Source organism: Zootoca vivipara, chromosome 16, assembly GCF_963506605.1.
Source record: "Zootoca vivipara chromosome 16, rZooViv1.1, whole genome shotgun sequence".
NCBI lineage: Eukaryota > Metazoa > Chordata > Lepidosauria > Squamata > Lacertidae > Zootoca > Zootoca vivipara.
In genome coordinates this window covers 7676184-7691974 of record NC_083291.1, presented here as the reverse complement: position 1 = coordinate 7691974, position 15791 = coordinate 7676184, and the positions used below count along the sequence as shown (strand labels likewise).

At 41.4% G+C, this 15791-nt stretch overlaps 1 protein-coding gene across 2 annotated transcripts in view; it reads left to right on the top strand.

The window, feature by feature from the left end:
* BRD10 (bromodomain containing 10) overlaps nucleotides 1-12392 on the top strand; it is a 36218-nt gene extending 23826 nt beyond the window's left edge. For both annotated transcript variants that reach the window (XM_035140995.2, XM_035140996.2), the window contains 4 exons: nucleotides 1817-1906; nucleotides 5696-5811; nucleotides 6364-6542; nucleotides 7883-12392. In XM_035140995.2, coding sequence (XP_034996886.1) covers nucleotides 1817-1906; nucleotides 5696-5811; nucleotides 6364-6542; nucleotides 7883-11541 — 4044 coding nt within the window. In that variant the 3' untranslated portion in view covers nucleotides 11542-12392. The remainder of the gene's footprint in view (nucleotides 1-1816; nucleotides 1907-5695; nucleotides 5812-6363; nucleotides 6543-7882) is intronic.
* Nucleotides 12393-15791: the final 3399 nt, after the last annotated feature.

Below are 15791 nucleotides of genomic sequence, written 5' to 3'. Positions count from 1 at the left end.
CGATACTGACAGTCACTATAAATGTTAGGATTTTTAAAAAGAAAATTATGCCAGTGTTTTCAGTTTTAACAACTCCTGGAACCAATAGATTAGACAATTCCCTCTTGCGTGTGGTGATGTTTTAGCTGCATAGGATCCACATTGGGAGAATGAGTTCACTATTGTTCTAAGGGAAATTCCTCTCCTATATTGACAAAATTACTACATTATGAGTCCCATCAGTGGAGCCCTGCACAAGAGCTTCCACTTGTGCAGCAGGGCTTTCTCCCTCTCCTTCCATGCATCAGGTTCCCCATGCTCCCCAAAACTGGCTCTGTGCAGGTTAGGAGCACTCCCAGAACAGTTTGCAGAGGAGGAGAGGGGATAATATAAATGCTTGCCTTTATGGAATGATCACCCTAGTGGGATATTTGTATCCCAGTAGGTTTAGTCAAAAAGGATGGGAGGGGACAGAAAAAGTTGCCAACTTTTTTTTTTTTTGTAACCTGGCTCCTAGGTCTTTAATGGGGTTGCCAACATTTACTGGCTACTGCTGTTTCCCCTCCTGCAACAACCAGTTCACTGGGTAACATTAGCTATGTTGGTTCCCATGCCCTAAATTCACCCTGGTTTATTTCTGCAGGTTGCATGGTTGTTAAAGGTGCAGGAACAGGCCTAACTAAGATTCTTCTGGCCAAATGGCGATCCTAGTCTTCAAAAGTTACAATAGAAAAATATATAATTCACCAGATAAAGCATGCACAGTTGCTCCTGAATCTCTCCCTTGCTTTTTTCTCCCTAAATGTTATAAACTATTCAAGGCTAAAGCCTGAACTTTGAGTACTTTCATCTCTACCTTTCATCTCCTTTCCCACTCCAAGTGCTTTTCTGTCCCTCAAAATTACATTCTGTAATTTTCCAACAGACCCTCCATGCCTTTCATTCACTCTCAACTCCACATGCATTCCATTCTCACAGCATGTTTACACTGAGAATATGCCCAAGACACCCTTATTAAATTCAATTTATTAACATTGGCTATCAAAATGCCTTTTTAATAAAAACTACAAGTCATGGGTAATGGCACTTGCCGGACGTTCCCCTTGACCCAACACAACAAACCATTTCTCAAAAGACTCAATACAGATGGGGAAATATTTCTCCCAAAACCACATCAGCAAAGTTTATGGAAGAAAGATGAACTTGCCAAAGTCTCCCGTTAAAACTCATTATTCCCAAATTTGGCATGGACCATCCTCAAACCTATGTCTCCTACACTTGCAGTTTTCAAATCAACCCACTGACTATTTTCTAACTTCGGATGCCATAGAACTGACTGTTGCTCATTATAATAGTGAAATGTGATTTGGTAGAACACTCTTAACATAGGGCCACAATTGTGGCCCTAAAAAGACATACATCATTTTATTGTGTGCCAGTTTTTCATAGTTCAAACCATGCTCAAGGTGGCTTATAATAGGAAAAAATACATACTTCAACACATAACAAAAGTAGTCATAAACAATAAATAAAATATAAAAAATATACAGGCAAGTTGAACAATTTCCACATCAATCATAATAAAGATAAAAAATTAATATCAATAAAAGCAACAGCTCCCGTAAGCAATACCCCAGCCCAATAATCTCTTTAGCAGCCTCAGCTTTTGTATTGAGAGTCAGTCAAGGCTCCCTCCCAGGCCAGGTGAGGAAAGACCTGCAAAGCAGGGAGCAGGTCAGACCCATTGACTTCTGAATAAATGTGTATCAAATTTTACTGAATGTATTGTCCATTTTAAACTCCCTGCTTGATTATGTTATCTTTTCTCTTATTTCAGCTTATTTGCACTAATCTTGATGAACTCAGGGAATTAATTAGAAAAATTGAGAATGAACTCAAAGATGTGGAGAATGTTAAAAAGAAATCGGTATGTCTACTTTTTAAAAAATGCAACATGTTTGGATGGATTATCACTTATAGGTATTTTAAATTTATGCCTTCTCCAGGTGAATCATGGAAAACTTTTTAAAAGTTTCCACTGTGGCCTCTTACCAGCTATTAGGAAGAACAATAGTGTTTGAGCATTGCTCTAGTGCCTTTTTAGTCAAATAAAAGTTGGCTTGTGGCTAACTCTGTAGATTAGTGGTTCCTGAATAGCCACGTTTTGCAGACCCCCTGTTTTTTAAAAGCCAAGCCATGAACTTCCTACTTTTGAAAAAAATGGGGGGAAATGGTAGCTTTTGTTGTGTGAATGGTACCATGGACACACACACACCCCCGTTGGTCATTGAGAACTGCTGCTGTAGACAAACAAAGGGCTGTATCCAATAAAGTTGCTCGTTCATGCAAGGACTTCTCCTTGCACAACAGAACTTTCCCTCCCTCTCTGTGCCCCAGGTAGAAGTTCCTGCACAAGCAGGACAACTTCATTGGATATAACCAATAAGGTGTTCCTCTTCTTTATTCTCACTGCTGTTTTGTGAAGTGCTGCCCTTTATCTAATCAGTTGAATTTAGGTTGTTACCTTGATGGACGTATCACGTCCATATGGTGCCTAGCACACTGTTCCAGTTTTGTTTCTCACCCTGAATCTAAGAGAAAACCATGTGTGAGCCTATATTTCATCTCACATTGTATTAGAGTGAAAGTTAACTTAGTCATGCTCCATGGCTCTAGTGATATATGTGGATATAACTTGTATTCTGCTCAATGAATATCCCAACTGGGATATCATCCAACTGAATTACAAGAATTTTGAAAAAATTGTTAGAATGATAAGATGCCGAAAGGTTGTTTCCAAAGGTATGTAACTATTCACAGTTGTAAGTGGTTTTCAGAATTGCAAATCATGCAGTCAGGCTCCTGCAACTGTTTCAATAGTTACAGCTTCAGAGAGATGTTCCTGCTGCTACTTTACTGTTAAGTGGAAGAGATCTGTTGAATGGGGCAGAGGTGTGTATTTGTGGCAAAACTGCTGCCCCAACCTGCTTGTTTCATAGATATTAACTTGCTCCTGTGTATATGTACCGTATATTAAAGAGATGCGGGTGGCGCTGTAGGTTAAACCACAGAGCCTAGGGCTTGCCAATCAGAAGGTCAGTGGTTCGAATCCCTGCAACGGGGTGAGCTCCTGTTGCTCTGTCCCAGCTCCTGCCCACCTAGCAGTTCGAAAGCATGTCAAAGTGCAAGTAGATAAATAGGTACTGCTTGGCGGGAAGGTAAACGGTGTTTCTGTGAGCTGCTCTGGTTTCGCCAGAAGCGGCTTAGTCAAATGCCGGCTCCCTCGGCCTATAGAGTGAGATGAGTGCGCAACACCAGAGTTGTCCGTGACTGGACCTAACGGTCAGGGGTCCCTTTACCTTTATATTTGTATATGTGTCATGGAGTTGCATGGGTTGGAACTTGAAGAATAAATAATTTAACTGGACACTGGAACTTACTCTACTGAAGAGTAGTTCATACCTACATCTTTCTGTACTTTTGTTTTGTGGTAGATTGTAGATTATCAGGTTAATCATATGCATGTTTACTCAAAAATATGACTTCATTGAGTTTTATGGTACTTGTTCTCAAGTAAGTGTGCATAGAATAGCATTTCAGGTGTAAAGTCCAGCAGTCTTTTTCCTAAGCACTTTAGAATCCATATGTACAACTTCTGCCTGCTTTGTGTTTACAATATGATAGAAATTGCAGGCAAGCTCACTCTAGTTAAATATTAATCTAAAATAGTTCTATATTGTATTTGTTTTCCATCCCTAATCTTTCATCCAAGCTGCAGTCAATGTTTTCTTACCTTGCATTTCTGACATCTCCCCGTTCACAATACTTTTTCTCTAAACACAGCTTTAACACACACACACACACACACACACACACACACACACACACACTTCTTTCAATTCAGTTAAGTCACCATTAGGTTTTTGCAGGAACAAGTTGATATTCAGAACTTGAAAGCAGGACAGTCACATTTGGGCTCAAATCCTTTTATCTGTTGAACCAAATTCACTTATGATTGTGCTGTTAAAACACACATGAGCATTTAAACCTAAATTTGGGGTCCTGTCATGTGTTATTGCCACACCCAGGTCTGTGTTGATTTGTTTATGTTAATACATTTGCTTCAAAATATTTGCCCTCCTTTTGGAGGCTTCATGCGCAGTATTAAACTCCATATTCCGTCTGCTTTTAAAATCTATTATCATTAGGGCTGGGCGATACCATCCTATGCCCTTTTAAAATGTGGGGATTTGGGGGGAGGGGTTGGGTTGTTTTTATTTTGGTTATATATTTTGTGGTTTTATATTTTGATTTTGTTCTCTGGGTATAGAGTGGTATGATGATGATGATGATGATGATGTCAGCTTTTCAACATCACAGTGTATCACCAGTGATACATCACAGTGTTGAGAAGTGGAGGGAGGAACAAGCTGCATCAGCCCTGCAAGGCGCCAGGGTGAAACTGCTTCAGCTTCCTTGGCGGGAGTTGCGGCGGTTTCACCCTGGCTCTTCGCGGGCCGATGCAGCTTATTCCTCCCTCCGAGCACCAGGTGCTTGCAAGCTCCACCCGCAATATACTGCCAATTGAAGGCACCATCACACTCTGGCCCTCAAACCGGTCCTGGGCGATGTATCATTACATCACCCAGGCCTAAGTTCCATATTTTTATGTTCACCTTCAGATTTTCTAGACCATTCTCTTAAATTTCACTGCATACTCCAAAAGGAATTCAAAGGGCTCCCTGTAACTGCTGAATGGCAGTTAAAGCGACCTCTTTTGAACTTTTGACAAGTGTCAATGGCCTGCCATGGCTAGGCGAAGAATTGGGAATCTGCTAAGAAAGAGGTATGGAGAACAGCAGAGGTAGGTCACAGATATATTGAGCATATAATTCATTTAAATTTCAACCTATCTGCTTAGTTCAAATTTGTAAGGGAGCCTACTTGGCCCAGTGGGTCAGTTCACTACCGAGTGGCAAGATGGCTAACAAGTAGTGGCGGCAGGCTTTCAGTTCAACATCAGTTCAACATCAGTTTTCAGTTCAACTTTCAGTTCAACATCTGAAATTAGTCTTGAGCTGTAATCAAAGTGTTCCAAAGTACTTTCAGAATAATGGTGCAATCCTGTGCATGGCAACCCAGACGTAAACTCAATTCATCTTCTTTTGTATAGAATTACAGCCTAAATCATCAGACCTGTAGGTAACTTTGTCCTAGGAATGAGTGGCTGTTTAAAGTTTCAAAAAAAATGGGGATTTTTAAGTTGATTTCTTCACAATCTAAATAAAGATTTTTCACCTTAGCTTTTTATTCATGACATTTTGAAATATGTATTTTTGCTTAAAATGACATATCTGCTAGCTCCTGCAGTTTTACACTTGCAGATATGTTTTTGGGAGTAGTCTAGTGCCACTCAATGGAAAGGTTACTTTTTGGGCATAAAATTTCACAGTAATTTACCTACGAGTTACTTTTCTCCTGTTGTGGTTTTAAGTGGAAGCCATTTTTAATTTAGGTACTGTATTTATTTGTATGTCTTCTCAATGCTGTTCACATCATAAAACAGATTAAAAGAATAAAATAAAAACCTCTGGTCTTACCTCTGTGAAAATAAATGGAAAGTCTGTTGATATATTGTTGTACTATGAAAAGATTGTACTGTGTATCTTTATCACATCCAAATGCACTACAGTAATGTCCTACTTTATGTATACAGGGAAGGTGGTATCACCGAAAGCAAGCTGTAAAGGAACTACACTGTACTCTGCTGCGACTGCTCAATGAATTGCTACCATGGGAACCAAAACTAATGAAGGCTTTTCAAAGAAACAGGTAATTAGCTGTTTTAAATAACATGAAGTGTAAGGACTCTGCACCAGTTGTTTTGTGATTGCTACAGACAAGAATACATTTTATGGTACTTCCTACCTTAGACAGTGATGGGTCCGGGTAATTATGTCACCAGATCTGTGTCTCTAGCCAGAATTATCCAGTTTGTTTTCCCCCCAATTGATTTTGTTATTGCAAATTCATTAAAGAAAAAAGAAAAAGAGACTGAGAACAAACAAAGAAGGGAAGAAGAAGCAGAAGAAAACCCCGTTAGCTCACATGAATGAAACATTTAAACATCAATAAACATCTTAATTTACACATATAGATTAATTTGTCGTCCAGATATTTATCCATGCAAAGTATGCTCAAATGTAGCAGTGATGTTAGGGTCATCAGACCATTATGTATTAATGGTGGATATTTATCTTTCCAGGCTTGAAGTAACTCTCTTAGTGACCATTTAGGCTGTGTAAGATCCTTTATTGTCCTGCCATCACCGTACAGCAGGAGTATCATGTCAAAGTCGTTCTTACTTGTGATGTTTTGTTGAAGGTCTCGGTTAAAAAAGGATTATGATGACTTCAAAAAGCAGCCAGATCATGATAAATTTACAAGAGAACAGTGGACTAATGAGGATGGTGAAATAAATACTGGCATGGAGGTTTCCACTAAAGCAACCAGTGAGTCCCCTGAGCACAACGAACTTCTGAAAATGGATTATGCAGATACAGGTAAGTCCTTTGCCAGTCATTGTGAGTGCCTAGGCATGTACAGCAGTGCCTGCATGTGGTTCTTATTTTAGTCAGCTAGAGAGTTTGAGTGGTACAACACAGGGCACTTCAGCCTAGTTCCCACCATGAAATTTCGGGGGTGCTTATTTATTAAGGGGGGGAAACTCAGCAATTTATGTAGCTTTAGGATCTTGTGAGGATTTGAGTAGGGTTGAGCGCAGCTCAGTGCACAGGCTGGCTAAAGCTATGCTCACTCATTCCTGTGAACAGTTGTTGCTGCTGCCTCCTTTCCCCCGAAACTCAAGAACTTACATTTGGGGAAGAAGAAAACAGAGACGATAGTCCCAGTAGAAGAAGCCATGGCCCTGGGAGCGCCTGCTGTCTTCCCTTTTCCTTCCTCCAAAGGTGTGTTCTTTGGTTTGAGGAAAAGGGAAATTGGCAGAGGCAGAGGTTTTTGAGTACCGTTTAAGCCAGGCATCCCCAGACTTCGGCCCTCCAGATGTTTTGGACTACAACTCCCATCTTCCCTGACCACTGGTCCTGTTAGCTAGGGATCATGGGAGTTGTAGGCCAAAACATCTGGAGGGCCGCAGTTTGGGGATGCCTGGTTTAAGCCTTTTGCAAGTGTTCAATGGGCACACTTGCAAAAGCTCAGCCTATTTCAGGGTAAATGGTGGGAAGTTCATGAGTCACCACTATTTTTGATTAAGATACTTTCCAACTGAAGCAGTGTGGTCTTTTACTAAATAAGCTTTACTGCCAGTTAAAACGTAGGTATCTGAATTTAACATCTTGAAAAACCTTCACAATTTTAGTTTGTAATGACACACACACAACACAACACACACACACACACACACACCCCTTGTGAAACTGGCTGGGCAGTTTCAGCACATATACAAACATAATAAAACATCAACCATTAATAATAACAATGTGATCCAATCTAAAAAGTCACAACAACGTTAAAATAAACAACTTATATAAAATAAAGCAATATTCAATCATCCATTAAAATCTAATAGTAAAAAGTAAAATTAAACACCAGCAAATAGTAATTAAACAGTATTGACTTCCTAATGAGGTCTTATGCCTGTACAGAAAATGTTAGAAAATTAAATTGGATGTAGATTAAGTTACTGTCTTCTGAAACTGTGTAATTAGCAAGTTCTTGATGCAATAAATCATTAAGAATATTCTCAGAACCTCCTCCCATTGGTTGGAATGGCGATGTAAATATATTTTACATTGACAGAGCCTCCACTAACAATAAAGTTCATAGAAACATTTTAATTTAGCTTTTTAAAACTTACCTTTCTTTTGCTTTCTTCTCTCCCTAGAGGACATGAAACTGTCAGAAGTGGAACTTGCTGCAGGAAAATCCAGACTGTTAAGGAAAGAACTGACTTGCAAAGAAATACAGAAGATGGTGCCTAAATCTTTTAAACGCCAGTCCAGGCAAAACAGTTACCTAGATGATAGCACAAGAGAGTTTTCTCTAAGGAAAAAGCTGAAATTAAGCACAGGTGATGCCACAGTCTATGGTATGGAAAATGACTTGCCAATTGATGGTGGCTTGAATAAACCTAAACAGACAGAATCCTCATCTTCAGAATCATTGGACACGACAGACTCTCCACCATCAATATCAAGCTCAATAAAAGGGACCAAACCCATCCAGGCCTTGCTTGCTAAGAATATTGGGAACAAAGTGACCTTAACAAGTCAGCTTCCACCCGCTGCAGGTAGAAGCATTTCTACGTCTGAAAAACTGATTATGTCAACTATAGGTTCTTCCCCAGTCAAACCAGTGTTGCCCTGCCAGGCCAGTTCCAAGAGTCCATTACAAGTGTTATACAAAATACCCGATGGCCACTGCGTGCCAATAGACTTGCATAACAATTCACTGAAAATTCAGGTGCAGCCTGTGGCCGATTGTAAACCAGGAGAAAAAACCGCAGGGGAGAAACTCATGCAGCAGGTCCTTATTTTGCCTAAAAATTTCCTTATCCACCACAGAGAGGGTAAAAGTGTTGCAAAAGAAATTCTGCCGTTGCAGCAGAAGACTAACGAACAGCACCGTCTCTCTCTCCTGCCGTCAACAGCTGTCAACACTACTTTAGCTCCTGCCTTTCCAGCTTCGGTTATAAATGCTGCTACTGCATTTCTCCCCGGCGCAAATTTTAAAAATAATACTACACATATGCCCCAAGGGGCTAATGCAGCAAACAGTCTTTCGGCGTTGCCCTCTGTATCAGCCACAGGTAGCGTGTTGGCGTCCGTGGTGAAAATGAGCCAAAGTGAGACTACTAAAACTAAGACTGTTGTTTCAGGTACCTCATTCCCTGTCACTTCATCCACAGTTCAGGCGCTGACAACAACACTACCACCAAGTGTTCCTACTTGCACCAGCGGTTCCTCCCCAAGACTATCATCCCCGCAGAAAAGTGACACCGGCGAACCTAAACAGGAGCTGAAAACAGTCTGCATCAGAGATTCACAATCCATCCTTGTTCGGACGCGAGGTGGGAACACAGGAATCGTCAAGGTGCAGACAAATTCAGATCAGATTTCCCCTAGTAACTTATCTCCAGGTTCCGTTTTCACATACGCACCTCAGCTTCAGGCATTTTTAGTGCCAAAATCCACGCAATTGTCAACCTCTACCTTTTCGGCTGCGACAACGGTCGTATCTAATATCCCAGCCCTTATCCAGTCCTCTCCCACGACTTCTGTTTCCATTCCAGCTGTTCCCAGTGGTGTGAATCAGGGAATAGGGAAAAACATGGTGTTTGCGTTTGGGCAACCGGCGAACAGTGCTACGGTGGGTCATGGAATGCAAAAAACTGTACATGTGTCCTCCCCCACTTTCTTATCTCCAATGTCATCATCTAATATTGCCGTGCCGGCACAGCCTAACGGCTCTGGTCATGCAAATAGCATTTCGCCAGGTAGTAGTGGGCAGAATGCCACATGCACTACCCAGGCTTCTTTTATTAATCAGCAAGCTGATGTAAATAGTATAAACTCTTCTGTTACACGGCCTGAGGCCACACCTATAAGCAGTGGAAGTGTTGTGAGTGGCACTCAAATTCAAAAACTTATGTTGGTCACAAATCCCCCCCTTCTTCCTGCTTGCAGAACTTCAGGAGTCAACCTCGCCCCTGCTCCGACATCCACTGGCATTGCTCCACAGAAACTGGTTTTCATTAATAGACCGCTTGCCAATATTCAATCTAATACCGGGTTGACCACAGAGCCCTTTAAACAGACCTTCTCTCCTTCGATGGGAAAAGCATTTGTTAAAAGCACAGAGCAGCCTCAGTTAGTCCTGATTCCATCTACCGTGGGAGCATCACTTAAAGCTAATACATCGCCAACGGTTTCCCAAATAAAAGATGTGAAAATAGGACTTAATATTGGTCAGGCCATCATAAATAGCACAGCTAATGCATCGAGTGTTCCGCCAATTAACATTATGCAATCGGCAGCTCCCAAAGATGCAGAAGAGAAAAGTAGCCAGGGTGTAATTTTGCCATTGTCAACAAATGATGGTTCGGTTCCTCTGTGTTCAAGCTTGGCAAGTCAGAGTGTTGCACCAGTCGAAGAGTCTCTGAGCCTTGCAACAAGAGCGATTTCTACAGCAACAACAGCAACTACATGTTTAGATGCTGCTTCCGTGGCATTGAGTGGAACGACTTCTGGAACACGGTCTACTGCCTTGGCTGGTGGAACAGATACTTCAACAAAAGTGACACCCGTTTTAACTACTCGACTGCGTACCTCTAATGTTGGAAATACTGTAGCTATATCAACTGTGAAAACAGGACACCTTGCTTCATCAGTACTAATTTCAACGACTCCACCAGCTCATCCAAGCTTGTCATCTACTTTTCAATTGCCAGGTACAGTTGCCTTGCCCAGACCTGTGAATAGTGCCCCCAAAATGATACCAACAGCCCCTCAATTGCCAGCAGTTTCCTCTGTTGTACCATGTATGCCCCTTTCAAAAGGTCAGCAGTCCACACTCGTTCAGTTTCCGACACCCAGAATTCCAGCTGCAGTGCCAACAAATGGAAGTGCTCCTAAACCTCAAACTGTATTGGCCCCCAATCCACCAAATACAGGTAAAATTGTTAGCTTTTCTAACTTAGTTTCCCTACCTTGTCAGCCGCTGCCTCCTAATTTTGTAAAGCCTGTCCCTGCTTTCACTTCTGCTCCTACTGCCACCACCACTCAGACTGTTCCAGCTTCACCATCTATAGCTGGCAATGTAGGAGGACAGCTGAACGAGTCTTGTATTCAACAAAAAATAATTATTAACACGTGTACTCCTTTGGCACCTGGAACTCAGATAATGATCAGTGGCACTAGGTTCATTGTTCCACCTCAGGGTCTCGGAGCCGGCAGCCACGTTCTTCTCATCTCTACAAATCCAAAACTTGGGCCTCTTTTAACTGTTAATAATGGCCATGGGCTTCAAAGTGTATCCCATGCTTCTCCTTCTCCCCAGAAGACTACACAAGTGTTGAGCAATGCATTAAGCTGGCAGCCGTCGAAACAGCCTTTGAAAAGCTCTACCAAAATTGTGAACTCTCTTGGGACTGCGAACCCCCTGCCAATTGTACACGCAGCACCACAAGTTGCAAACAGCGCTACAAAACCAAGCGCCCCATCTTTTGCAGCAACATTGTCTGCGCCTTTGGCAACCACCCGGCCCGGCGGTCTAGCTAAAACATCTTTGGTTTGTGCCACTCACACTGCTAACTCACAGTTGCAAAGCAGTACACCTGTATTACATCTAGACACATCTATAAAAAAACTGATGGTCAGCCCAGAAGGAGCCATTCTGAATGCTATAAAGACTCCAGCATCGAAATCTTCCTCTCTACCGCCGTCCTTCTCTCCTGACATAGTTTCCACAACCAGGAGTCCTCCTGTTGTCTTCCCTAATTTTCTGAAACCCAACATAGGCGTGCCTAACACAGCTGCATCTTAAATGTAAAGTAAATGAGCCCTTAAAATGTTGGGGCATTCTTTTGTGTATGAAGTTAATTTATAATTGTTTAAGAAATTCTTCTGATATTTGAAACATACCAGACATGAGGCTGGTGTACATGAACCTATGGCATGTGAGGGCTACTTTTGAGCAGGTGGAAGCCGCAAGGCAAAGAACTAAGCTGTTGTGCATGCTCTTGGGAACTCGCAGGCTGAATGGATTCAAATTCTGCACATCAGATGTATCGGCTGCTAGTTTGCCATTTATTTGGAGCTGCCACATGCTCAAATTTTAAAACGCCTACCATCTACCCAAGGGTTTATGGCCATAGTTGATTTTCTAAAAATTACTTCATATTAGATTGCAGCTGCTTACAATTTTATTTTTAAATGGTGAGGAACCTCATCATTAAAATACTTTTCAGACTTATACTTTCAAAGGGTTTTTATTAAAGTGGTCAGAAAAGGCCGTCTGTTAAGGTGTGTTGTAGAAAGCAACGTTTAATTTTTGGTTAGCACATTTACAGGGATGTGTTTCTTCTCGAAATTTAGACTTTTCCATCTTAATTATAAACACAGTACACTTTTTTTAAAAAAAATACTTTGGTTCTCTCTCTCTCTCTTTTTAAAGCATATTTATGCATTGTAAAAATGCAATCTATGGTGTAAAATTGTACATATCCCTGACTCCCTAACAGTATGTACTAAACTATGTGTAAAAAGAGCTACTCTGTCTTATTTATGTTTTGTTTACATAATGTATAGTTTTTTAAGTATTTTAGTAATTTTGGACAAGTGTACTGTTTAGCAATAATGCAGAAAAATCTGCATGTAATAAACAAAGTTGCCGTATTTCTTTGATAATGTATCACTTTCATCTGGAGAAGAAATACTTGATAGCACAGGGTTATGGAATGTATGGGCATTAAGAAATTATTATGTTGGGATTAACAGAAAGGTTGTGGTCCTAAGCTCACATACTTAGACATAAATTCCATTAAAACTAAATGGGATTTTTTTGCCAAGTAAACGTGCCCAAGTTTGTGGTTTCCCAGCTTTTTATTTCTTTTTCCTGCTCTTTTGTGCATCATTTGTGCCCCCCCCCCCCCGCTTATACAGTTATGGACATTTGAGTTTTTTCTATTTTCACCATTGCAACAGGGAGTGAAAATATTCCTTTTCCCATTATCAGGAAGAAAAAAAGAAAGATTGCCAGATTTGATTGCAGATCTGTTCATTGTGTCAAAGGCATCGAGGGGTTAAACGCTAATGAATACTTCAGCTTTTATATAAGTGACTACAAAGAGAAACTAAGAAAAATCAAGGTTTTCTAGCAAATATGGTGGATGGGGTGGGCTACAGTTGCTGCAAGCTGGAAGAATTGGGGAATTGAATCGTATGTGAGAAATTGCTGAAATTCTGAATGTTCCTTCCTGGTAACAGATAAGCCTGGGACAAGGGCTGCAGTTGTTAGAAAGAAGGAAGATGAGTAAAGAACTGGATTGCCTGTTTTAAGAAACTGAACTTGAAGTTGAATTAAGCAGCAAGCACAGGAACTGTTCCCTACCTAAAACAGTTTGAAATGTGACTTTTAAAAAGCAAAACTGAATCTGTCGGAAAGGTAGAAATCTAAGTCATGCTTATTCACACTTTGCTTAATTTAGTTGGGCAGGATTTCATATTTGCAGGGCTAGGCTGTCTTTAGCCAAGTCTAACTGGGAGTTTCAGCCAGAACTGGCCTAAACATTCTTCCTCCAGCTGTCCTTATTTTACCTCGAACTTCATAGTAGGCAATGAGCAATAGCCAGGTTTTCCCTTTTTTGTCTAGCGATAGCACTAGACTGATCATAGAGATTCATGTTGTGGTAGGTGACTTGTCACTAAACAATTGTTTTTTGTTGAACAAAATTAAAGATTACAAATTCTAGAGAATGTTTAGGTTTTGATAATGTTTTGTCTCCGTAACGATTTCTGTAATATAGATCTTTGAAACTGCTAACATTTAGAGTCTGTCTCCCCTTCACTCAAACCACTAGGACTTCAAGCCATTTGTAGAAGAGTCTTTTAGATGTACATCAAACTCTGCTTGGGGCTACATCTAACATACCTTTGGGGGGGTGTTGGGGGTGTGTGCGGGTATATTCTGCAACATATTACTGACACAATAATAGTGCATCCGTGGTGCATTTATACTGGACTGTCTGCCCGATGTTTCACTTTTTTGCCCTGTGATGCTTGCCCAATGTTACCAAATCATTGCTGTCTGGAGGGGCTACAGCACAACAAAAGTGGAACAACAACAAAAAAACACTGCAGAACATTTATGAGATTTCAGCATATGGTTACCAGACGTCCCCGTTTCCCAGGGACAGTCTCCAGATTTACAAATCTGTCCCTGGACAAAATCCATCCCCGGAATGTCCTTGGATTTCATTTAATGTCCCCGGATTTATATTTTAAGTGTTGTAGATTTATTAGTAGGGAATGAATGTCGCGTGGTTGGTTCAACGGCACAAGACACATCCTATGGGGACTTCCGGTGAGGCAAAATGGCGGGCACCACAGCAGCAAGCAGCTCCTGAAGGCAGCCAGAGCCAACTGTGCTACCAGGCTGGCTCTGGACTGCTGAGACTGCCGCTGCCACTGCCAAGGGGGAACTGGGGGTGCCCGGTGCATCAACTGGGGGAACCGCTGATTCCCCCCCCCCATGACCCAAATCGAGCCAGGAGCGAGAGCCCCCATCCACCCGGCCAACTGCCCAGCGGCGCTCTGGGGCCAGGATAACCCCGGAGCCGATGCAGGGAGGAGGAGGAGAGGAGAAGAAGGAAGAGAGAGAAAGAAGGAGAAAAAAGAGAGCACTTGGAGGGCAAGGACACGTGGCCAAGCCCAGGCCCGACCCAAGACTACTCCACGGCAGCTAGTGCTCCAAGAGAGCAGGCCGGGAAGAGCAGAGGAAGGCTGCGCAACAGAGGAGACCACAGAAGAGAAGATATTACTTTTTTAAAAAATAAAATAACTTTTTTTCTCTCTTAAAAAAAAAGTGTCCCCAGATTCTTTGGGGGGAAAAATGGTAACCTTATTTCAGCAGGAAGTTACAGGATGTGCACTGACCAGAACTGAAGCAATATGACTGCCCAAAATGTTGCGGGCACGAACAGTATTAAAAGCAGGGTTGTCTATAACTTCCACAATAGCATGATCGGCGCAAATCATGAATGCACAATGTAAAGATTCATTATTGTTTGATATGGAGGGGCATGGTTGTTGAAATTATTGGAGGCAAAGTTGTTTGATTAGAGAAAAACCATTGCTGACATTATGTAATAATTAGAGCAGCGTTTCTCAACCACTGTTCTGCGGCACACTAGTGTGCCGCGAGACGCTGGCTGGTGTGCCGCGACGTGCGGCAACGAGAAGGGCGATTTGCATTGTCACATGCCTGGCGTCCGCCAATAGGCAGCGCTGACCCGCCGGAAAGCAATATTTCTCCTCCTCTTTTCCAAAGCTCAGTGCAAACGAGCCTGGCGGCCGCCAATACACATCACTGACCCGCCGGAAAGCAATATTTGGCAAGTGTTTCTTACAGTCATAATTATAATATAGGGCGGCACAGAGTTAAATTTTTTAACTTTTTAAATGGTGGTGTGCCTCGTGATTTTTTTCACGGAACAAGTGTGCCGTGGCCCAAAAAAGGTTGAGAAACACTGAATTAGAGAACCCCTTTTGGACTTTGTGTGTGAAAAGGAGAATGAATGAATTTGAGACACTTGAGTCTGAAGAATGGAAAAAAAATATTACTTAACAGAAAGTAGAATAGTTGGGTGTCAATTTAGAGTGAATGTTACAGTATTAATAATTTCTTTTATGTAAGTAACAGACGGAAAGTCCTTTTTATTTGACTTTCTTTTTTTTTTCCTTTCTTTCCTTCTCTCTCCCCCCCCTTTTCCTCTTTCTTTTTTCCCTTTGGTGTCCTCTGCTCTGGTCCATTATTGAATGCCATTCACTTTCTGTGGGTGACAAGGATTAAGAACTACCTTTGAGAGAGGACCCCACATTTTCTTTTTCCTTGCTCTTTGTTTTTATTTAGATTATTTTATTATGAAAAATAAAATATCATGAGGAAAAGTGAATGGCATTCAATTAAATTTACTGTAACTCGGAATAGATGCATTGAAAATAGGAACATGGCTAAATTTGGTTCATTAATTTGAATAGATCTACTCCCGAGTAAAACTGAGTTGAGTACCACCT